This window comes from Phodopus roborovskii, unplaced genomic scaffold (genome assembly GCF_943737965.1).
Source record: "Phodopus roborovskii unplaced genomic scaffold, PHOROB, whole genome shotgun sequence".
In the NCBI taxonomy this organism is placed as follows: domain Eukaryota; kingdom Metazoa; phylum Chordata; class Mammalia; order Rodentia; family Cricetidae; genus Phodopus; species Phodopus roborovskii.
The window spans coordinates 10,904,201-10,928,099 of record NW_026125506.1 but is presented as its reverse complement, the minus strand read 5'-3'; the positions used below and the strand labels follow the sequence as shown (position 1 = coordinate 10,928,099).

At 39.8% G+C, this 23,899-nt stretch overlaps 1 protein-coding gene across 1 annotated transcript in view; it reads left to right on the top strand.

Moving 5' to 3' along the window:
• Nucleotides 1-205: 205 nt before the first annotated feature.
• Atp2a2 (ATPase sarcoplasmic/endoplasmic reticulum Ca2+ transporting 2) overlaps nucleotides 206-23,899 on the top strand; it is a 43,897-nt gene continuing 20,203 nt past the window's right edge. The window contains exons 1-5 of the mRNA XM_051176610.1: nucleotides 206-395; nucleotides 975-992; nucleotides 1,093-1,175; nucleotides 10,543-10,647; nucleotides 10,756-10,894. Coding sequence (XP_051032567.1) covers nucleotides 278-395; nucleotides 975-992; nucleotides 1,093-1,175; nucleotides 10,543-10,647; nucleotides 10,756-10,894 — 463 coding nt within the window. The 5' untranslated portion in view covers nucleotides 206-277. The remainder of the gene's footprint in view (nucleotides 396-974; nucleotides 993-1,092; nucleotides 1,176-10,542; nucleotides 10,648-10,755; nucleotides 10,895-23,899) is intronic.

The following is a 23,899-nucleotide window of genomic DNA, read 5'->3' as shown; positions in this document are numbered from 1 at the left end:
CCGGCTGGCAGCTGAGGCGACGCGCCCTCGCGGCGCGGCGGGACTCTCGCAGCCCTTCGGGTGGGCTCGGCGAGGCCGGGCCGCGTGCGGCGGTTTCTGGGGGAGGGGGCTCGGGTGATTCAGCGCCCGGCCAGGCGGAAGCGGCCGCAGCCGCGGAGGAGGGGACAGCTGTCCGCGCCCGGGCGCCCGCGGTGGCACGAGCCCGCGGCCCGAGTGCGAGGCGGAGGCGAGGAGGCCGCGGGGACGCGAGGCGAGGCCGGCCGGGGCCCCCGCAGCCATGGAGAACGCTCACACAAAGACGGTGGAGGAGGTGCTGGGCCACTTTGGCGTCAACGAGAGCACGGGGCTGAGCCTGGAGCAGGTCAAGAAGCTCAAGGAGAGATGGGGTTCCAACGGTAGGTGCGGGGCGCCGGGGCTGCAGCGGCGCGGCGCGGGCCCGAGCGCCAAGGAAGATGGCTGACCCGGCTCCACCTCGTGGGGCTCGGCTCGGCTCAGCGCCCGACGGCTGCGAGAGGCCGGACGGTCCGACCGCACGCGGGTCCGGGCCTCTCCCGACCTCTAGGGGTCTCGAGCCGATGACCTTCCCGGAGCGCTGCGAGCCGGGGCGGGGGTGGGGGAAAAGCCCCTGCGGCTGGCCTGAGTCCCCCGCGGGTTTATGAGGCGTCGGTGTAGTTGAGAAAGCCTCCGACCGTTTTTTGTACTCCCCAAAGTTACACATCTGGCAGAAATGATGACCCAGCTGAAACGTCTGCATGGTCCGGGAGGCCCGAGTGAGCTTACGGGCAGGACCGTGGCCATTGATTACCTGGCCTGCTTATTTTTCTCGGGTATCAGTGGAGAGAGATTGAATGTTCATGTACCCACACTGCCTTTCAGACAACGATGGTGGTGAATTTAGCAGTTTATAAGGCACTAATAACATGTCTTTTTTTTCCCCCTCCTGACACGTTGGCTGGTGAATTTCGGCATTCTAGAATTACCGGCTGAAGAAGGTAAATCTTATTGTTGTTTTGGAGAGACCGTCTGTGTGCGGACACGGGTTGATTGATATAGACAGTTACAACAAATGCCCTTTTTTTTTTTTCTTACCAGGAAAAACCTTGCTGGAACTTGTGATTGAGCAGTTTGAAGACTTACTAGTTAGGATTTTATTGTTGGCAGCATGTATATCTTTCGTAAGTATTACAAAAAGAATTTCATATGCCCATAAAAGCTGAAAGTATTTCACTGATACACCAGAAAACAAATAATAGCCATTGAGTTTCTGTGTTTAAAAAGACAAAATAACCCAAGTGTTTGAGACCAAAAAAAAATTGCCAGAAGCGGTTTTGTTTAGAAAATAGATGCCTAGCTTTTATAGTGCAGTGAGACATGACTCCTGACTGCAGGGTCTCTGACATTCCTGTGCCTTATCAGGTTTTCGTTTTAGTATCAGAAAGTTTCTCGTTGCCAGGCCTTTTCTGTTGGGGTTCTTCCACTTGTTATCATGTTGTAAGATCATGCGAAGATGATGTTGGGCACTTTGTAAATAGAATGTACAAAGGGAATATTCCAGTTGCTTTGCCTTCCTCGTAGTGGCAAGGTGACAGTTGTTCCTGACAGTGACAAGAATGATGAGGGCAGTGATGGCACCACTGTTGACCAAATTTGGTCACTGACCTTTAGGATGGCTTCTAACCTGGACCCCCTGTCATGAGTGATTCCTAGATTGAGAGAACAAAGTTCAGTACTTTTGGTTCTAAATATTAAAGAGGGAATAAAGGTAGAAGTGGTTTTGGGTTGTTTTTGTTTTGTCCTCATCCCCCCCTGTTCTGTATGTGCTTGAGCCCTGTGTGGTTGCTAAGAAACTAGTGAAATGCAGAGCCTGTCTAAGAAAAGCTAAAAGAAATGGCAAGGTTATTTCTAGGTTATTAGCATTTTTCTCTTGGGCATTTTTTTTTTTTTTCTGCATTCTCTAGCCAATGAACTTGTATAGTCCCCTTAAGATGATAGTAGTGGTACACAGATGCTCTTAGCCTTCGTAGCACACACTGCTTTTTGTTTTTACAGGACTGTATTATACTGTGATGGGAAGTGAAAATCATGTAATACTTGTTTCAGGTTTCACAAAACTGACAGCTATAAGGTTTCAATTATGTATGTTCACATGTTGGCAGACCTAGGTAGGGGTCCTGTGGTCGTGTGTGGCCTCTGGAAACACTAGCATAGAGGATTGTTTAGAGAACTCGCTGAGTTCAGGTAAGGAAAAGATTAAATTTTAGTTATTTTTAAAGTAAATATTGGTGACAAAGTTGACCTTGAGCAATTGTGTGCCTGAATTTTGCCTTGAAACTGTAGTATGTCATATTAGCCAAGTGTTGTGTGGCCATTACCAGTTTAGTTCTCAGGAGTCTTGTGTGTGGTTTTCATCGGATAAAATTCAGACACCTGTAGCAAGCCTTTCAGCATACTCAGAGTCATTCACTCTCTATTCCTTACACATCTTTTTGTGATTAATTTTTAAAAATTTTACCCTATAAATGGCTGTGCCATTGTTAAGACAAGATAGACAGTAAAGTTGTTTATAGTTTGAGCATGCTGACATGAGGTAAAATAAATTATATATTTGGGGAGTTGTTCAGGGTTTGTACTTATGCAGGCTACATAATTCTGAAAGTCTGCTTTGGCAGTTAAATACTGGCATTCACTAAGGTCATTAGGGACATAGAACTTAACTAGCTGATATATACAAGCCATAGGCAAAATGCATTCCCACTGGCTCCTTCTGTGTTCTTGGAAATAGTGTCCCTTGACAAAGATCAAGTTACCGGCTATTGGATATCAGGGTTTCAAAATAGTGAGTGGTCAGTTTGACTTTTTAGCAAGTAAGATTAATGCTTGTAGATGGATCTTAAAGTTTTAGTAATTGTTAACTTTGAATCATTTTCAAACTTTTAAGTGCTTAACTTTTCTGTAATAGAGGATGTTGCTTGTTAGTGTTTGTAGTTTAAATGTGATTTCATTTTCAATAACTACTTGGAATTCTTGTTCAGGAAATGAACTGTTACATTTTTATGTTGTGAGTTGTTAAATGGCTAAAGTGTAAGTGTTTAGGAAATGCTTTATAGAATTCACCTAATTTGCTTTGGTTTATTTGATCGAGATTGTGGATAGATTAAGATACTGTTCTAAGGCTGCTCTAACCTGTACTTACTCTAGAATGTGTGTTACTGACTATAGAGTTTTAAGTTTGTATTCAAACCTTTGAAAATGAACTGTAAGGTTGCCTTGTTTCAAAAGAAAAGGTTCAGGAAGCCAAGGGATTAGGACAGCCTGGGCTAGAGTAAGACCCTATCTCAAAAGCTATAAAAGTGGAAAATAGAGAAATTGTGCTAGAAGGGTATTATTTGTTGATGCTTTCTGTGGAGGGTTGATGTTGCTATGTGCTACTTGATCTGTGTTTTCCCTGCTTCTTTTCATTTCTGTTACTGCCTATGTATTTGTGTACAGTGTAGGTATGTGTGTTCTTATTCAGGTATGTGGATGCACTTATGTGAATATGTGTTCAGTGGCCAGAAGTTGACATCAGGTGTCTTGCTTAATGACTCTCCATCTTATATACTAAGGCAGGGTTAAACCAGAGCTCACTGATTCAGCTAGTTTAGCCAGCTTGCCCCAGGGATCCATCTCTGCCTCCAAAGTGCTTTGATTACAGGCAGGCTATCACCTCTTTCTGGCCTTTATATGAATGCTGGAGGTCTGAACTCAGGTCCTTAAGCTTAAGTGGTAAGCACTACCTGCTCAGCCGAGCTTTCAGGCCGAGTTTTGGTGGTTTTTGTTTTTTTTTTTTTTTTTTTTTTTTGTATCTTATACTGGTCTCAAACTCACTCTGTGTAGCCCAGTCTTATGAAATCACCTTGCCTTTCTTAGCCTCTTAGGTGCCAGTTATAAGCTTGTGTCATCAACTTCAGCTTTTTATTTATTTTCATAGCCTCCTAATAAGAGTACTGATTTATTTGTGATAGTATATTCTTACTGGTTTAACAGGAAAAAGTCTTTGAATACTCAAGTTCTTTTTCAGAATCGACTAGGCAGTTCTCATAAATCAGATTTCTCCTTATGTTAGAAAGATATTAATGATTTCAAATATCAGACTAGTAAACTGTTAACTACAGTTAATGTTTTGCTTCGGCAAAAAAAAAAAAAAAAAAAAAAAAAAGAAGCTGCATTAATGTTTTACAGTTATGGCTCATGAGGACAGTTTAATTTGTAATATTCACCAAAGTTGTTTCTTTTAAAAATATCAATTCAGATATGGTGGTACATGCCTATAATCTTAGTACTTAGTAGCTAAATAGGTTAGTTAGGAGTCCAAGGCCATCCTTGGCTATAGTCAGCCTAAGGTATATAAAACCCGTCTCAGCAAAATGCAGCTCCCTTTGCATATGGACATCAGAAATTTCCTTAAATTGACATCATTTACTATTTTTGTTTCATTTGGGTTCCCATTCTCTTAGGTTACTAACCTTACCCTAAATATACTGCATCATCTGTTTGCCTAATTGGAATGCCTGCCTGCACTTCCCCTCCCCCAGTCACACACCTGACACAGACACACAGGGATGGATGGATGGATATGGTTGGGAATATGGTGCCTGTTATCTTGAATAGTGCTGTTGAGAAAATTAGGTAAAGGGACTATGCTAAGGGAGTTGTCTATAGGGAAGAGGAGTGACCTCACAAGGTAACCTTTGAGTAAAGGAGAAGTGGGTATCATTCGGGCTGTGTTGGCATCAGCTATATCCAGATCATAGTGGTGTCATACTGATGATGAAACTCAGCATCTGTTTCTTTTTTTTGCTCCATTTCCTATTTTATATTACTTGTTGTTTACTTGAGACAGGGTCATTATTATCCTGGAGACCATGACTATGCAGACCATGATGGCCTAGAACTCAGTACAATCCTCTTGAAGCCATGCTGGGCCTTATGCTTTTTCAGTGTCTAAATATAGGAATGAATTTGTTTCTAGCATTTTGAGACATTGATAAAACATGGGATCTGTTTTTTGCTTTGCTTGTTTGTTTTTGCTTTGCTTGTTTCAATGATATTCAGGAAGTATTAACATTTAATGATTTAAATTTTTTGTTTTATTTTCTTAAATTGTAATTTAAAAGATAATGTGAAGAGGAAACATTAATGCCTCCCCCCCACCTCGCCCCTTTCCTACTATGGGGATAAAATCAGGGCCTCGCTCACACTAGGAAAGTGTTCTGCTACTGACTTTATCTTCAGTCATATTAGATTGTGTATTTTTTGTTGGTGTGAAGGGGGGTGTTTGATGGTTTTCAGGGGGAGGCAGTCTTCACTGTTTAGCCTTGGCAATGTAGACTTGAGAGCTACCTGTTTCTGCCATCTGAGTGCTGGGATTAAAGATATATTGGTTTTGCCAGGCTGTGGTAGTGCATACCTTTAATCCCAGCAGTCAGGAGGCAGAGGTAGATGGATCTCTGTGATTTCAAGAACAGCCTGGTCTATAAGAGCCAGTTCCAGGACAGCCTCCAAAGCCACAGAAAAACCCCTGTCTTGAAAACAAACAAACAAACAACAAAAAAAAAAAGATAAGTTGGTTTTTAAGGCATTGAGTTACTGTATTGCTAAAACTGGCCTTGAACTCTTGATCCTCTTGCCATAGCCTCTTGTGTCCTGGGATTACAGGTGTGTATAGCTATGCCTAGCTCTGGTATAGTTATTTTGAAGTATTTTTACAGAAGAGAATGAATTCTAGTTAATGTTAAATTCATTTGTGTTTTTCTGACTGAAGGAATTTTTGTTTGCCACCCAAGCAACTTAGCATATCGCTTACTGATAATCTTTTGGATTATTTTTTTGTAAAGTATTTAATTTCCATTTCTTACAAAATTCTTATTAAATTTCATTTATTGATCTAGGATTTTATGTCCAAAGGTACAGTATAAGTTTCTGAAGATACAAGGGAGATGAAAATAGCATTTCTGATCTCTTTTTTTTTTGGGACAAGATTTTTCTGTATAACAGCCCTAGTTGCCCTGAAGCTCACTTTGTAGATCAGACTGGTCTTGAACGCAAAGAGATCTGCATGCCTCTACCTCCCCAGTGCTGGGATTAAAGGCGTGCACCACCACTGCCATACCACCTGGCTACAATTATTTTATTTTATTTTTTTAATTTTAAGGGTGTTAGCAGTGCCACAGTACCATTTCTTATGCATTTGGGTGAAACCCAGAGCCCCCCATTTTATAGAAAAGTGCTCTGCCTCTGGGTTATACTTTAATTGAGATTTATCCTGTGAATATCAATAGAAAGATCCTCTATCCTATATTACTTAAGCTTAAAATGTAGTGCATGGTAATTTGGAATAGAGCTGGCAAATTCGAAACTTGCTTGATAATTGTAATTGTAGGGGAAAGGTACTGTAACAATAGAGTTTAGAAGGAAGAAGAAACACTTTGACTAAAATTACATTGCAGCTAACCTTTCTTCCTCTTCTTCCAGTTACTTACTTGCAGTGTGTTGGTTATTTTCTTGGTAGTTTACTCACAGACTATCCCTCGGGGGCCCTGCATGAGTAGCTTGTTTCATTCTTCCCCTACTTGTCCAGTATTGTATGGTGAACATCATCTAAGTACCAGAGCCTCTGCTGAGCCCCTAGGGATGCAGCTATCCAGCAAAGGCAATACAAAGAGAATCCTTTATGTTCAACCCATTCTCAAGATTTTTTTAGACATATTTCACCTTTTGTATAAATATATTTTGTGTAACTTAGGAAAAAACCATAACTAGTAGTTAAACTGACCATACCATAAGACCACATCTGTCCACTTTTCCCCATAGACCTTCTTTCCATCAGTCATTTGTCAGCACTATTTTCCCATTTGTATAACTTAATAGGATTTCTTGTCAATAGAACAGACCATGAAGGACCGAAAAACACATTTGGAGCATAGATTTGTCTTTATCAGTTAAATGTGATTGATTTTCAATTTGAGATACAGGATTTGAGTCTTTGGGTTATTAAGATAGATTTTGTCTTAGTTTAAAAACCTTTTAGGTTATTTATGGGTATATATGTTTGTATGTTTGTATATTATATGCCACATATGTGGTTATCTCTAGAGGCAATAGGGTGTCTGTTCCCCTGAAGTTGTAGTTATAGGCAATTGTAAGCTGTCTGATATGGCTGCTGGGAACTAAACTCTAGTCCTAGAAGAACAACAGTCAGCTCTTAGCCACTGAGCTGTCCCTTTAGCCTCAGACATTTATTTTTAAGTACTCAAGAAACTGCTGTGGAATTCCCCCTCACCTCTTGTCCTGGGGGATGAAGCCCAGGGCTTGGCATAAGCTAAGCAAGCCCTGTATGGTGGGTAGCCCTTAAATTTTAAATAGGTTTGGATGCCATTCTTCCACCTTAATAGATTTGTCCACTAGTTTTTTATCCAACAGCAATTAGTATATCTGTAGAGCTTTCAAGTATGGGTAGCCTGTGTTTTCAATTCAACAGGTCTCATGGAAGGCAAATTTAGTATACTAGTCAATAGAATTCTTTTGATAAATAATAGTCGTGAGAACAATTTGCCACTCTTGAGATTTGTTTTACTCTAGTAATTCTGACACTGCTAACCCTTTTCCTGTGCTCCAGCTGTTAAGGGATGTTGCCCTGAGTTGTCCCTAGGCTTGACTGCCAAGAAGGAAATTCATATCCACTTTAACAAGGTGTGAAGCTTATCTTAGAGTTGCTAATGCCTCACTGACCTTTTGGAAAGGTCTCTGGTCACTTATGAAGTTGAGCAATTTTTCTTATTTAAGACCTAATTAAATTTCTTATTTCTGAAATGTTCTCATTGGCAAATGTTTGGAAGGCTGTATCAGCAGCTGCAATCCTGCATCTATCAAAATTTAACTTCCAGAGAAGTTTTTATTCTGGCTGAGATCCTGGCCTTAATACTGGGAGTGCGCTGTTGAAAACTTGCTGTAGTGTTTATCACATTCATTCTTGTTTTCTCTTGCCCTGGAGGTCAATGGTAATTGGCATGTGTCAGATCCTGGTCACTTTCTGTTTGGTTTTTCTTTGAGCTGATTCTTGCTCGTTCAATCTTATTCCTGTTCTAGAGTTTCATATTGCCTTAATTACCTTCTAGTCATTTGCTATTTGTGTTAAAAAAAAAAAAAAATAAACTCTCATTGACTATGACTAGTATGTGGATTCATTATTTTTAACTATTAATTTTACTTATAACAGGGTTTTGTGTGTATATATGTACATACATGTTACACATACATATGTGTATGTACATATGTTTGTGTATTTTGAGACAGGGTCTCTACTGTGTAGTTATTGCTGTTTTGAACGCATCATGTTAACTCACACAGATCTACCTGCTTCCTTTTCCTGAGGAGAGCAAGGATTAAATGTTTTGTTTGTGTGTGCATGTACACAGAGGTCAGATAACAACTTTATGGATTCCAGGGATTGAATTCAGTTGTCAGGCTTGTAGGGGAATTGTCTTTACCTGGTAAGTGATCTTGCTAGCTCCTAGATAATCTTAAAGAGAAGGTTTTCATTGTGAAATATATTCATTTTAAACAACATTGACTTGGTTGTGTCCCCTACCCTCCAAAGTAAATTCCACTTCTCAGATCCAGTCCTTCAGGTTGGTAGGTTTCTGATAAAATTGCCACTGACATTTGTCAGAATCTGGCCCTGGATAATGGGAGGGAGCTTGTGTGCATATGTGACATGGACCTTGTATGGAGGTCAGAGGACAACTATCAGCAGTCAGTTATCAGGTCCTTCCACTGTGAGTTCCAGAATTGGACTCAGGCTTGCACAGCAAGTGCTTTTTTACTCACTCATCCATCTCACTTGCCCTCCTGGTTAACTTTTAACTTATTTGATCATTGGTTCTCAACCTTTTGGGAGTTGAATGACTTTTCACAGAGATCTCCTAGGAACATTGAAAAACACAGACATTTACATTACAGGTTGTAACAGCAGCAAAATTACAGTTATGAAGTAGAAATAAATAATTTGTGATTGGGGTCACCATATGAGAACTGTATTGAAGGGTCATAGCATTAGGAAGGTGAGAAACTCCCTTCGTTGCTGGTTTTTTGTTTTTTAATTAACTATGCTATCTTTTTTTCACATTGATAGTGTCTTGGCTATTAACTTGTAGATGGTTGGGGTGAGGGCAGTGGTCTTGCCTTGTTGCCTCAAAGTCTTTTTATTACCTTGTAGTATCTTCACTATTAACTCATAGTTGGTTGGAGTAAGGGCGAAGATTTTTGCCATGTTGCCTCAAACTGGCAATCATCCTGTCTTGCCCTCTTCCTGGCATAGATTATTAGGTCAGGTTTTTTTGTTGTTGTTTTTGTAATTACATTTTGATGTAATGTGTGTATGTAGGGTGTGTGCATATGTGTGTATGTATTCATGCACATGCCTTTTGAGAGATTTTTCTTTCCTGTTACTGTGTGATTGAATTCAGATTATCAGCTTGGCAGCAGGCACTTTTACCTGTATAAGCCTTCTCCCTAACCCCATTTATTTGGAGGGTAATTTTTGTGATTTCTGAAGTGCTGCATTGCAGTAATAGGTGCTGTGTGGTGAATAACCTTAAAAATACATTCCCAATTTTTAAATACCTAGTAATTCTGAGTGAACTTCACTACACTAGTCTGCACTGAATTTGAATGGTCAGTTCTTTTTACCTCTGAATATTTTTTTCTTAACTGTAAATTCAGGCCATGTATGTCTATGACTTGATGTGAATTTTTAAGGAGTATTTATTTGGTGTGTATGGGTGGTTTGCCTGCTTGTTCAGGGCCACGAATACCAGAAAAAGGCAACTGGAATTATAGATGATGATTGTAAGCCAGTGTCAGTGCTGGGAATGGAACCTTGTCCTCTGGACTACCAACCAGTGTCTTAAACTTGAGTCGCCTCTCTAGGCCTAGATGTGAGCATTAACTAAATCAGTGTGATTTCACATTTATCTGTTCACCTTTACTATAATAAAATCGGGTCTTTAAAGTTTTTTTTTTTTTTTTTTTAATATACACATAATGAATTGAATGAGAATCCTTTCCATAAAAACAAAACCCACTTTATGCTGTGGAGTAGCATTAAAAAAATAAAGTAGCCCAAACCTGGCAGCAGCAATGGCAATAATAAACACCTTTAATTCTAGCATTAGGCACTGGGTGGGTGGGGGCCCAGTGTGCAGAAGCAGGCAGGTCTCTGTGAAATCAAGGCCAGCCTATTGTACAGAGAATTCCAGGACAGCCAGAGCTGTTACAAAAAGAAACCCTGTCTTAAAAAACAAAATAACAACAGACAAACAAAGAGTTCATAATCTCAGTTAAGAACAGAACATAAGCCAGTTGTTTCTGTAACTGTATTTCATCTGTTTCTAGAGATGTAAGAAGAGGTTTTTTTCTATAATTCCTATAATGTGGGCCCTTTTTGCTTTAAAATGTAGCTAAGTCTTTGGAAGTCTAACCTGTGCCGTTTTTTTCTTTTAGGTTTTGGCTTGGTTTGAAGAAGGTGAAGAGACAATTACAGCCTTTGTAGAACCTTTTGTAATTCTACTTATATTAGTAGCCAATGCAATTGTGGGTGTATGGCAGGTAAGCATAAAATTCCTGCAGTTACATTTTAGTAGCTTATGTGACATTAACCCTGTGTGTGCTTAAGGCAGGCAGGCTGGTTTACCATACTTGTTTTTCTTCGTATAGGAAAGAAATGCTGAAAATGCGATAGAGGCCCTTAAGGAGTATGAGCCTGAAATGGGGAAAGTGTATCGACAGGACAGAAAGAGTGTGCAGCGAATTAAAGCTAAAGACATAGTTCCCGGGGATATTGTGGAAATTGCTGGTGAGTTGAGTTTATCTTTTTTTCCTAGGTTTTATTTCTAAAGGAGGTCCTTTTCTCTCTAGGTTCAGAATTATATTTAGTTAGATTTTTGTGTTTCAAGTTTTTTATTTGTTTTTTTAAGTTTTACAAACATGGGTGATTTGCCTGCACTCTGTGTTTGTGCACTTGCATATGTTCCTGGTCCCCACAGTCGAGAAGAGGGCACAGGATCTCTGGGACCAGAGTAAAAGAGGATTGTAAGTCAACATGTGGGTGCTGAGAATTGAACTCAGGCCCTCTTGAAGATGAGCCAGTGCTCTTAATCACTGAGCCATCTCCAGCTCTGTTTGTTTTTTCCTTTCTAATCAGTTAACACCGTTTCAGTGCTTGTTTGAAGTGTTCAGCACCTCTCTTCATATTCTCAGTAAGGTATGTTTTGAGGTTAATTTTTTGATGGAGTTTCACCATGTTGCTGTGTCTGGTCTCAAACTCCTGGATTGAAGTGACCTCCTGCCTCAGCCTCCTAAAAGGTTTCTTTGTTTTGGACGAGGTGTTTGAAGTGTTGTATTTACTAGTTGTAGTTATCAGTTGTAGAGCATTACTGCTGGTTATTTATCAGTTAGCTGTATTGATCAATTGGTTATAGCTAAGTAGCTACCTGCTGTTTTTAAAGTGGGTTCCCAACTCAGGACTTCATGCTATTATGGTGCATACTTAACTGACTAAGCTCTCTTTCCAGCTGCTCTTTTATTCTTGATTGATTCTGAGTTGTTTGTTTGCTTTGGACTTTTAGGATGGGATCTTGCTATGTAGTCCTGGCTGGCCTGCAGTGTGCTATGTAGACAGGTTAGCCTCAAACTCAAGATTCTCCTGCCACTCTGCCTTTTGGGTGCTGGGGTAAAGGCATGTAATACCATGCCTGGCAACTATTCAATTTTTTTTGAAACAAGGTTGGTTTCATATAACCCAGGTTGTCACTTAACTTGCTATGTAGTCTAGGCTCTGCTCACCTCCTGATCCTCCTACCTTCACTTCTTAGGTCCTAGAATTAGTGGTATGTGTCACTATCCTGGTTTTGGCACAAATGTTAACTCATACTTGGAACTGTCAAACTGAGTTGTTTATTTCATTTTTGGTTGTTTCATTGGTAGAATGAATAGAGAAGAGTTACTACAGAGGGTTTTTCAGATTGTGGCTTATTATTTGGTTTTGAGCCTACATTAGATTTGTTTGCTTTTATGTAGTGACCTGTAATTAATCCTTTTACATTGGTTTAGGGAAGATGGACTTTGTTATTATTGTCTTATTAATTAAAATAATCTTTTGTTTTTGGGTTTTTTGTTTTGTTTTGGTTTTTCCTGAGATAATTTCTCTGTAACAGTTCTGGCTGTCCTGGAATTAACCCCGTAGACCAGGCTGACCTCAAAGTCAGAGATCTACCTGCCTCTACCTCCTGAGAGCTGGGATTAAAAGAATGCACCACCACACCCAGTTTAATTAAAACAGTTTTAAAAACTCCATCTTGCATCTGTGCTCCTCAGCTCTTATGCCAGAAATTTGGCTTTTCTTAGACTTCTGTTGGTGAATTTTGTGACTGTTCTAGAATAACAGTATAGTTTGGATAAGTACTGATCAGTTGATTATTTGGGACTGCAAGCTTATATGCGTAAATACTTTGAGAATACTGTTGGGACCGTGAATGGTGGTGACCTCACTTTGATCCCTTTAGCCCAAATTGGAAGGAAAGAGCCAGCTCTTGGAAGTTGTCTTCTGACCTGCACATATTTGGCATGGCATACTTAGGTTCACATGAGCATGTGTGTTTTGTGCATGCACGCACGCATGCATGCATGCACACACACAGAACAGGATAGCCTTGGCTATCCTGGTACTCTGTAGATCAGGCTGCCCTCAAAGTCACAGAGATCTGCCTGCCTCTCCCAATTGCTGGAATTAAAGGCAAGCTCCACCACCACCCAGTTTTTGTTTTTTTTGAAACGGGTTACTGTAGCCCAGGCTGACCTTGAACTCAGAGATCTACCTGTTATTGCCTCCAAGGTGCTGGGATTAAAGGCATGTGGGTGCCATTACCTGGCTAAATATTTCCTAATTTTTAAAAAATAGCAAGTTAAATAGTCAGAAAACTTGGGTTGAATATTTAAGACAGAAAAAAGTTGGCTAAATTTACTAAATTTTACTTGAATAAATGTAATCAGTAGTCAGTACCTACACTTAAGTCTGTATCCATTTGACCTGTTTCTGAATTCTTCGTGGGCAATGCTAACAATTGCTAACTGGCTACTTCTGCATATGCATTATGGAAAAGCTTAGGCAGTATTCTAACCTTGTGCTAATGCTTTCTCCTTGGACTTTGATCATTCTGAGAGGTATAAAACACGGTAATGACTAGGTTTTTTTTTTTTTTTTTTTTTTTTTTACCTAGATATTTTGTTAAAAGTTCTTATACTCCTTTCTTCCTAGGCATGTGCTAAGTACTCTGTAATTCTGACCAAAACATGAAATCACAAATGTGGATAGGTACATCTAATAATTATACTTACTATTAAGTTTGCTCTGCAGAACAGACACTGAAAATGTGTGAATGTGTTGAGAAACAGGTACTTAGAATGAGTGGATATTTCAACAACTTTACAAATATTTGGTTACTAGCCATAGCCACTCTAAATATGTCTGTTTACTTTCTCTAGTTGTGGAAAATTGATCCCTATATTTTCTAGACTGTTTATACATGATAAACATATATATGGTATGTATAAGTCACATTTCAATTTGTTGATATCTCAAATCACCACTTTTTAGCATCATACTGATATGGTTCACACACACACACACACACACACACCTACCTACCTCTTTTAAAAAAGAATAAAATATTTGAGTTATTAGCTAATAGCCATTGTAAGGAGTGATGATGTGAACATTTGAACTATCTGGAACACTGGAGTCACATAAAATTCCTTGGCAAAAAGAGAGAGATAACTCTTTTATTCATCTTCTAAATCCACAGCAACTTTATATTATTTTTAATACCAGGAGAATATTTCTGATGGATGGAAGCAAAAAGTAGTAAAGTTGTGCATGCTCTTACAGTAAGGGACCATCAATAGATTAAGTTTTCTGTGTTATCTGTTAATCTTACAAATGTGGATTAAACTATAATAGGAAAAAGGACTCTGTTTTTAGAATTTGGCAGTGGCCTTGGTGTTTGTTCTGGGGGCTTATTTATCCAAGGGCACTGTTTTCATTACTGTTTTAAATAGATGTTGTGTATCTTGGTAACAGGGTTGATGATAGCACAGAGCATAAATATGCTCCTGTCCTGTAGCATTCTCTGGAATGAGCCCTATTAAGGTTAAGCAAGTGATAAAAATGACACAATTCTAACATAAAATTGCTTTAAACCTTCTGTAAGAAATAGATTTTACATGTCCTTTAATGAAGACTTAATTGTCCAGCAATTGAGACAGCATTTTCCAGACTTATTCAGTAATAAAGTATAATTTTTAAACCTGATGACTAGTTAAAGGAAGAAAAGTTTATAGTAATGAGATTTAGTAATACAAAGTTAACCTGGTTAGCCTTGTGTGAGGTGGCTCATGCCTTTAGTCCCAGCACTTGGGAGGTGGAGGCAGTGGGATCTCTTAGTTTAAGGCCAGCCTAGTCTACATATTAAGTTCCAGGAAAGCCAGAACTACATAGCAATACTCCATCTCAATCCCCCATTCCCCGCACACACACATAGGTGTGACCTTGCCAAGCATTTGAGTACAAGGCAAGAGTGTGGGATAGATGACCCATTCTTTTAAGAACACCAACATTATCTTTCTCTGACATTGGACAGAGACAGTTCACCACTACAGAACTTGGCAGTTAACATGAACTTAATTTCTGTGAGAGTGTTTCCCATAGCCTAGGTAGGTCATGGTCTATCCAAGGCAGACTTTGAACTTATTCTGCTTCTACTGCCCAGGTACCAAAATACAGGTATGCAACTACTATTCCCATATCTGAATGGGTTCTCTCGAGCCACTTTTTTTTTTTTTTTTTAACATTTTTATTTATTATGTAAACAACATTCTGCCTCCATGTATGCCTGCATGCCAGAAGGTGGTACCAGATTTCATTGATGGTTGTGAAGCCACCATGTGGTTGCTGGGAAATGAACTCAGGACCTTGGGAAGAGCCATCTCTCTAGCCTCTGAATGGGTTCTAAGGAACTTCCTGAATATAAAACACATCTAGATTGGATAATTGTGACCATGAGGCTTGATTTTTTTTTTTTTTTTTTTTTTTTTTTTTATTTTAGAAAGCTGTCAGAGTTGAGTGGCCCGGCTTTGTACATTTACCAAACATCTAATGCTATGCCTCAATAGCTCACCAGCCATGAGAGCAGAGACCTAGCAGTATATGAGATTTTTAGCTTTGGTTTTTGTTTTGAGTAGGTCCTTACCAGGCTGGGCTCCAAAGCTACACAGAGAAACCCTATCTCAAAAAAAATAAATAAAAATAAAAATAGCATGGAATCTAGGCACTTAGAACTTTACCACTAGTTTATTTTGGGGGGTGGGTCTTCAATTTTTGTTATTTGCTAATTTTTTTCAGACAGGGTCTCTCTCCATAGCCTTGGCTGTGTAGGCCACTCTGTGTAGGCCAGGGTAGCCTGTGAACTCCCATGAATCCTCCCGCTTCTACTTCCCAAGTGCTGTGATTAAAGGCATGCACCACCGTCTCTTGCCTGTTTGATTCGCATTACAGATGTTTTGTCTGCATATAGGTGCCTGCAGAAGCCAGAAGAGGCCATTAGGTCTCTTGAGACTGCAATAACAGATGGTTGTGAACTTCCATATGGGTACTAGGATAGCCATACCCTGGGTCCTCAGGAAGAACAATCAGTGTTCTTAACCTGTAAGTCATCTCTCCAGCCCTGTTTTGTTTTTTAAGTACCTAACTTCATGGGCAATTTGATTATATAAGTTTGAAATGGAGCAGAGTAGTTCTAGAAGTCTGTCCTAGGGTGCAATTTGGTTTTTAAAATTGTAATGTGGGAAGCTGGAGAGATGGCAGTTAAGAATGACTATTGTTCTTGCAGAATAATAGAGTTGAGCTCACAATTCCAGTTCCATGGATTCTTCTGGCCTTCTCGGATATCTGCATGTAAATTCAGACAGGCATATATGTGAGTTTATATATAGGAACACAGATTTTTTTAAAAAGTATATTTCTCCAGGACACTCTCTCGCTGTTTAGCCCTGGTTGGCCTGGAACACACAGGTCACCTGCCTCTTCTAGAGTGCTCGATTAAAGATGTATACTACTATGCAAGTTAAATTAAAGTTTAAAGTATGGTTAAAACAGTAATTGCTATCTCATTTAAGCAGTATATAGTAATAATGAGACTAGTTTTTTTGTGTTCATAAAAAGTCAAACTAGGTGGGGGAGATGGCTTAGTCCAGAAAGTACTTTGCTATGCAAGGGTGAGGACAGGAGTCTTAATTCCTGTCACCAGTACCCCACTCAGAACATGGGAATGCATGGCTTCTCACCTCTAATCCCATCACTCCGGGTGATATCCTTGAGGCAAGTTGTCTGTAGCTACAGTAGTTGAGGTGAGCTGAGCTCTGGCTTCAGGACAGGATCCTCTCTCAGTAAATAAAGTGTAGAACAGTTAAGGAAGACATCTGGTGTAAATCCCAGGCCTCTACATATATACACACAGACCCTGTCCCCTAAATTTTTGAAAGTCATACTTACATTAAAGAAAAAGAGATAGGACCAAATGAAGTGCTGTGTGTTTGTTCTCCGTCAGCTTTTCCCCTTCTTTGAGGTGCTTCACAGTGAGGGATGTGAGAGAATAGCGCCAGTTAGAGGTAAAGGTCTGGGCATCTAGATCCAGGGAATACTAGAAATAAATTTGCTTGTTCCTTAAAAGCAAGTTCAGTTTTCCATGTTAACTTGTATGTTGAGAAAAATATGGACTAGAGATCAACTCAATGACTAGGAGTGGGTGCTAGTCTTGCAAAAGACCCAAGTTCATTCCCAGCACATAGGTTGGGCATCTCACAACTGCCTGTAAGTAACTTCGGCTCCAGGGAGATCCCACACCTCTAGCTTCCTCATTCACCTGCACTCAACATACATATATACATAGCTAAAAAGAAAAATCTAGGGATCTGGAGAGATGGCTCAGAGGTTAAGAGCACTGACTGTTCTTCCAGAGGACCTGAGCTCATAATGACTAAACAAACAAACACAATAAATAAACAAACACAATAAATCTTTCTTTCTTTCTTTTTTTTTTTTTTTAAAGAAAAAAATTTAAAAAAAAAAAAAAAAAAAAAAAAAGCAGGAACTCCTAGTTAAGAGCATTGGCTACTCCTGGCAGAGGACCTAGGTTCACTTCCAGCAGACACATGATGGCTCATAAAAGTCTTAACTCCAGTACCAGGGGATCCAACATCCTTTTGTCCTCTGCAGATAACAGGTATACGTACGTAAGGTTCACATACATATATACACATAGGCAAAAATACACACTAAATAAATACAAATCTCATTTAAAAGAGCAAAATACTTCTTAGAAATGAGTGTAGATATAGTAAACAGTGTTCTGAGATCAAGCCCCGTTAGCACTATGAGGAATGCTCATAAGACACTGAGAGGTGAGGATTCTGGGAGGTCTCCCTACCTCCAGACCATGACAGACCAGTTGATCTTGTAGCTTGACCTGATTACATGGGGCTGGCATTTCCTGATTTCCTGTAATCACTCACTCCTCCCAGATGCATGACTCAGTGGCAGCCACAGTGTCAGTCTTAACCATTCTTGCCACTAAGATTAAGATTTTGGAAAGAAAGGAAGAAAGAAAGAAATCACAGGAAGGGGGTCACTTTTCTTAAGATGCTGTGACTTTTGACAAATATGGTGTTCAGCGTTGTGCTGGGACATTTAGAAAATTGCAGTTTTGGGAAAATGGCAGGGATATAAGTAAAGTGGTAATCCCTGCTTCCATCATTTTGCCCTCCAGAAGTTTTAAAGATATTTGTGGATGTGGTTTTTTTTTTTTTTTTTTTTCTGTAACTGTAGTAGGAAAATTGAAACACCATCAGAGATGGGCATTAAAAATGGAGACTGGCTCAGTCTCTGTATGGCTGTGAAGCACCGTGACCTTGAAAAACACCTCATTTATAAACAGGGAATGAAGATAATAGCTTGTTCCTTGTAAAGAGTTACGAAGGATGACCTACATAGCCCTTGCAACAGTGGTGTAAAAACAGCCTTCTTGGGCAGGAAAGATGGCTCTGCAGTTACAGGACCTTGCTGCCAACCGTAGTTCAGTCCCCAGGACCACATGGTAGGAGGAGAGAATCAATTCCCTACAAGTTGTTCTCTGACCTCCACACTCTCTTTTCCATGAAGTGTGTGTGCAGTTCCTCCCCTGGAAGAATGTAATTTATGGGGGAGGAGAATTCTCCCCTGGTCATGAGCAGGCAGATCCCCATGAGTTGAGACTGGCCTGGTCTACATAGCATGCAGGTTTCAGGCTGACCAGGTTACTAGTGAGACCTGTCTCAAAAAGAAAACAAAAGCAACCCAGTGCTCTCCAGATAGATGTTGATGATTATTATGCAGCCAATAAAGATCTGGGTTTTAGTGAATTTAAGTTTATTGTGCATAAGAAAATTCTAGAAGGTAAATTCTGTTAACTCAGTATATTGTTGAATGATGGAGAGGGATAGGGGTTTCACCTTTAAAAGCATGTTTTATTTTTAAAAAGTCTTGCCTGGAGAGGTGGCTTGGTGATTAAGAGTGCTTGTTGCTTTCTCAGAGGGTCAAGTCTGGTGTCCAGCATCCATATGATGGCTCACAACTGTTTTAATTCAAGTTGCAGGGGATCTGATGCCTCCTGACCTCTGAGCAGCAGACATGCACATGATGCACAATATGTACATGTAGACAAAAACACTTAAAATCGCAAAAGTAAATCTTTACCATCTATTGCTAGTAGCCCTAATACTGTGCCTGCTAATCTTTCATGGTTCATGTACCTCTTTGTGATTCATGGATTACTTTAGCTGCCTCTTGTAATTGAACAACGTGCCTGCATGGGATTGGCTGTATTGTTTTTAGTCAGGTATATTGTAAAATAATATTACCTTTTTAAAAGGTGTATTTTTGTTTTTGGTGTTAGCTATAGTAAACAAGTATGATTATCTAGTCTCTTTCAACTCAGCCAAATCTTAGATCTCATTACATCTTGAGTTTTAGTTACTTTCATTGCTCATAGATTTGCTAATTAGCTAGTGTCCTGTACTCCCCCACTTCCTTTTGCAATAATAGGGATTAAATTTAGGCCTTTCTGAATGTGGGGCTAGAGCTCCACCTGTTGAGCTGCATTTCCAGCCTTCTCTTTTCATTTTGAGACAGTGTCTCAATTAGTTATTCAGGCTTGTCTTGAGCTTGTAGTCCTTCTGCCTCAGCCTCCTAAAAGGCGATATTGCCAGCCTGTACCACCAGGCTGGTCTTCTGGTGTGAGTGTTTTATTCATCAGTAAGTACTTTGTTTAGCTTCTGCTAGGTGTCAGGTGTGGATAGGCAGCAAAACTTATTGTGTGGTAAAAAATACTTTTATAAAGACATCATTTCATACTTGTGTTTTTAAAAGAAACTCCTCAAAAGCCATAGTAGGAACAAATTTATAGTTCTATTGTGCTTTGTAGTGTTTCTTCCTTCCTCACCCTGAGATCTGGAATGGTTTTAATTAAAGCAAGTAGTGCTTTCAAGTAAAAATTCTATTTGTCCTACATAACCACAAAATTTAAGAATTATAATTTTATCATGACTTGTTTCAAAAGCCATTTAAACTTACAAACAAGAGTAACATAAAACTGTTTCTGATCTTGTTTTTCTTTTCCTTTGAAAAGACTTGTTAATTTTCTTTAAATGTATATAAACTTGATTAACAAAGATTTAGTGCTGGAAATTTAGCTCTTTTGGTGAAGGTTCCTGCTGCCAAGCCTGGCAACCTAGTTGGATCCCTTAGGCATGATAGAGGGAGAGAACTGATTTCTGCAAGATGTTATCTGACCTCCATTCAAGGACTGTAGCATGGCACACAAGTAATAAAAATGTAGCTAAAGTAAAAGTACTTTTTTGAGACAGGGTTTCTCTGTGCAACCTTGGCTGTCCTAGAACTCTATAGACTAGACTGTCCTTGAACTCACAGAGATCTGCCTGCCTCTGCCTTCTGAGTGCTAGGATTACAGGTGTTTGCCACTACACTTAGGGAAAATAAAAATACTTTTTCATTCACTCACATACACACATACTTTAAAAAAAACTTTTCCTTGTGTATATTAGTATTTATATTTAACTTAAGTAGAAAAAAGATATTTTAAGTAGCATTACTTAAATACTAATTGTAAGGTAAAGAAAACTTGCATCCAGTTGTAAAATATTGCAAGGTAATATTTTTTTTCAACTCACTTTTTAAAATGTTTTCTTGGTAGTCCAACCTTTACATTGTATTTTTGTTCAGAGTGAAAATCAGTACTGTGATGGAAAGAGCCAAGAACTACATGTGAGCAGTGTCAGGTTTTAAGTAAATGGAAGGTGGTTTATAATATTCATAATTCCTGCCTCAATCCAGAAACTCAAAAAAAAAAAAAAAAAAAAAGTGGAGGAAAAAATTACAGAGCACTCCCTTGGCAAGAATAAGAACTTTCCACTAGCACTTGCCCTCGGGCACTGACAGGCTCATCAGGGAAACATGACTGGCTGTGAGCAGCAGCGCTGTCTTGCCTGCTTCCCAGGCACAGCCCATCTCATCTAATGCTCAGACAGACGCCTGTGGTGTGAAGGAAATTGTCATTATTCCTTTGAAAAATAGTAAATGGGTCTTTACTTTATGGATTTTAAAACTCCTAGCAAAAGAAGTGAAGCATTCAGTCACAGCAAGTTAACGGAAGTCTTTCATTATTGAGCTTCCTGAAGCAAAACTTTTTACTTCCTGGACTTAGTTCCTGTCTGTAAAACAAGGTCACGGGTTAACTAAGATGATGCAAAGGTTCTCCTGCTTAAGAGAATGCTAGAACATGCTAGGTTATAAAAACTAACTTGAGTATGCTTCCTTCATGTCTTTCTACAAAGACGTGATCCTGTAATGGGAGCAGAATAATCATACAACTTTAGGATAGCCACTTTCTAAGCAGTTGGACTCTCACACTGCATATTTCTGGTATGCAAGAAATTAATAGATGCCGTCGTAAAACACGCCCTTTGCAGAATCTGTGAACCTGTGGTTATGAACGAGTATTTTCCTAATACTAGTTTTAAAAATATATTTATTTACTGTGTGTGGGTGGGTGGGTGGGTGGGTGGGTTTGTGCATGTGCGTGCTTGCTTGCTTGCTGGTATACAAAGGTTAGGAACAAGTTAGAGGAATTCATTCTCTTCCACAATATGAGTCCTGAGGATTGGACTTTGTCAGGCTTGGTGGCAGATGAGTTTAGCTGCTGAGTCATCTTACTAGCCTGCCTTGTATTATATCTTTATGCTTGTATTAACAAAAAAGACTGAGAAGTGGTGTAAGAAATAAGTCAGGATAGAAAAATGAAAGAATAGACTCAGCCTCAAAACAAGAGTAGATTTTATTGGCCTGAGAGGTTGATGCCCCCAGAGGTTGATGCCCCCAGATCCTGCTAGCACTTAAGTACAGAATCAGATTTTGTTGTTTCCCATAAGACAGGGTTTCTCTGTATCTCTCCCTGGCTGTCCTGGAACTCACTCTGTAGACCATGCTGGCCTCGAACTTAAGAGATCCTCCTGCCTCTTTCTCGCAGATGCTGAGATTAAAGGCATGCATTGGGTTTTCCCTCTTTGTTCATGAGTCTGATGTATGTTTTTAAACTGTTGCTAGAAGTCATCACTTGATCCACCATACAAGATGAAGTAAAAACAATATTCATTTTTGAGTGTGGTATTGCACATCTTCAATTCCCGCATTTGAAGACAAAGGCAGGCAGGTCTTTGTGAGTTTAGAGATAGACTGGCCTAGATAGTAAGACAGAATTGATAAGGAATACCTCAGAGCACCCAAAGCAATCACACTGAAGTCTTTACCCAGTATGTACCAGGGCTTTCTCATAGCCACATAGGTAGTAGAATCTCCTTTTCTCTAGTCTTCTCCAGTCTAGTATCTTAGATCCTGCATAAGATCTTGAGGCTTCAGGTAATTAAGGTCTAATTATAAAATTGGCTGGGATGGCCCTGTCCGTCCTCTCTTCCTAAAAAGGAATATAATGTGTAACCTATCCTACTGTACTGCAATCATGAACGGGAAGATAGCAGTTGTTTAACTTAAAAGGCTTGCATTCTAAGAAATAAGAGGAAAGCTGGGCAGTGGTGGTGCACACCTTTAGTCCCAGCACTTGGAGGCAGAGGCAGATGGCTCTTATGAGTTTGAGGCCTGCCTGGTGTATATACTGAGTCTCAGGACAGGTGCCAAAGCCACAGAGAAAGAAGCCCTGCTTCGAAAAACCAAAAAAGAAAAGAAATGGACACTAGTTTGCTTTAACCATATCTCTAGGATATGTAAAGGTGAGAAGCACCTGTGTCAGTAGAACTTTTTAAAAACTATATGATGGCTCAGGATTTTATTGCTTGGCAGTAACGTAACATAAACCAAAATAACTTCATCTCATGAAGAGTGTAGTAGGTCTCCAGTGTATCCCAGATAGTGACTGAAGAGTTAATACCTAAAGAGAAAGTACCCTTGGCCTGAGAGATGTTCTGAAAATTCTCTGCAGGTTGAAGGGGTTAAGGAAGATGCACAGTGCTCCAGGTGAAATAAAAAGGGGAAAGTTGCTGCATGGTGGTGGTACACTCCTTTAATCCCAGCACTCAGTAGACAGAGGCAGACAGTTGTCTGTGATTTTGAGGCCACTCTGAGCTACAAATTGAGTTCCAGGACTGTCTCACAGAGAAACCTTTCTTCAAAACAACAAAAAGATTTGGGTTTGATTCCACCCCACCCCACCCCCATGTGTGTGTGTCTGTATGAGGCAAGTGCTACACACTCAGTGTTACTTTTTTTTATTAACATAAAATATCCATAATGACATGAAACAGAATTGTCTTCTCTTTCTGAGTAGGATTGAAAAGACTCCCTGGAGAAGAGTCCCAGATTTCAATTGGACTTTTGTGTTAAAGAAAAGGATCAGTGAGCCAACAGTTCAGCCCTTAGACATAGAGAGGACAAGCTTTGAGGGTGGTAAAAGGCAAAGAGCAGTGATAGGTAGATTATATAAGTGGGGCAGAGGGGAAGATACGTGTAGGAGAAAAGTTTGATAGGGAGGAGACCCATGTGTTCATGTAGAATGTGTCATTGGAGGCATTCAGTCTTTCAGCATGGTTTGGTCAACAGTTCAGTGAATAGCAATGTATGTTAAACAGCAAAGTGTCAACCTTCATATATTAACTATACCTTTAGGGGAAGGGTAGTTAAATTCATAATGCCAGCGTTAACATTTTTCTTTTAGCATGTATATATGGGTGTTAGTTCTACCTTACTGTAATACTGTTATTCAGACACTTTAACTTGTGCATTTGTTTCTGGATGTGGAGGTACAGGCCTAGAGAAAAACAAGAGAGTCTGAACCATGTATGAGACCTTCATAAAAGCAAGGATTTGTAAATAGCTCAGCAATGAGTAACAGAGGACACTTGCCTAGCATATGCATGGCCTTGGGTCAGTGTTTAGCACAATAGTGAAAGTAGAGAGATGGTTTGTCAGTTGAGAGTACTACGTGCTCTACCAGAAGACCAGAGTTGGGTTCCTAGTACCTATGTGGGGTACTATATATTACAACCAGCTGCAACCCTAGTTCCAAGGGATCTGATTGATGTCTCTTCTTTGGCCTACACGCGCGCGCGCACACACACAGGAGCATAGACACTCATGCCCCATTTCTTTCCCCACCCCCACCTTTTTTGTGGAGGGTGTTGAGGA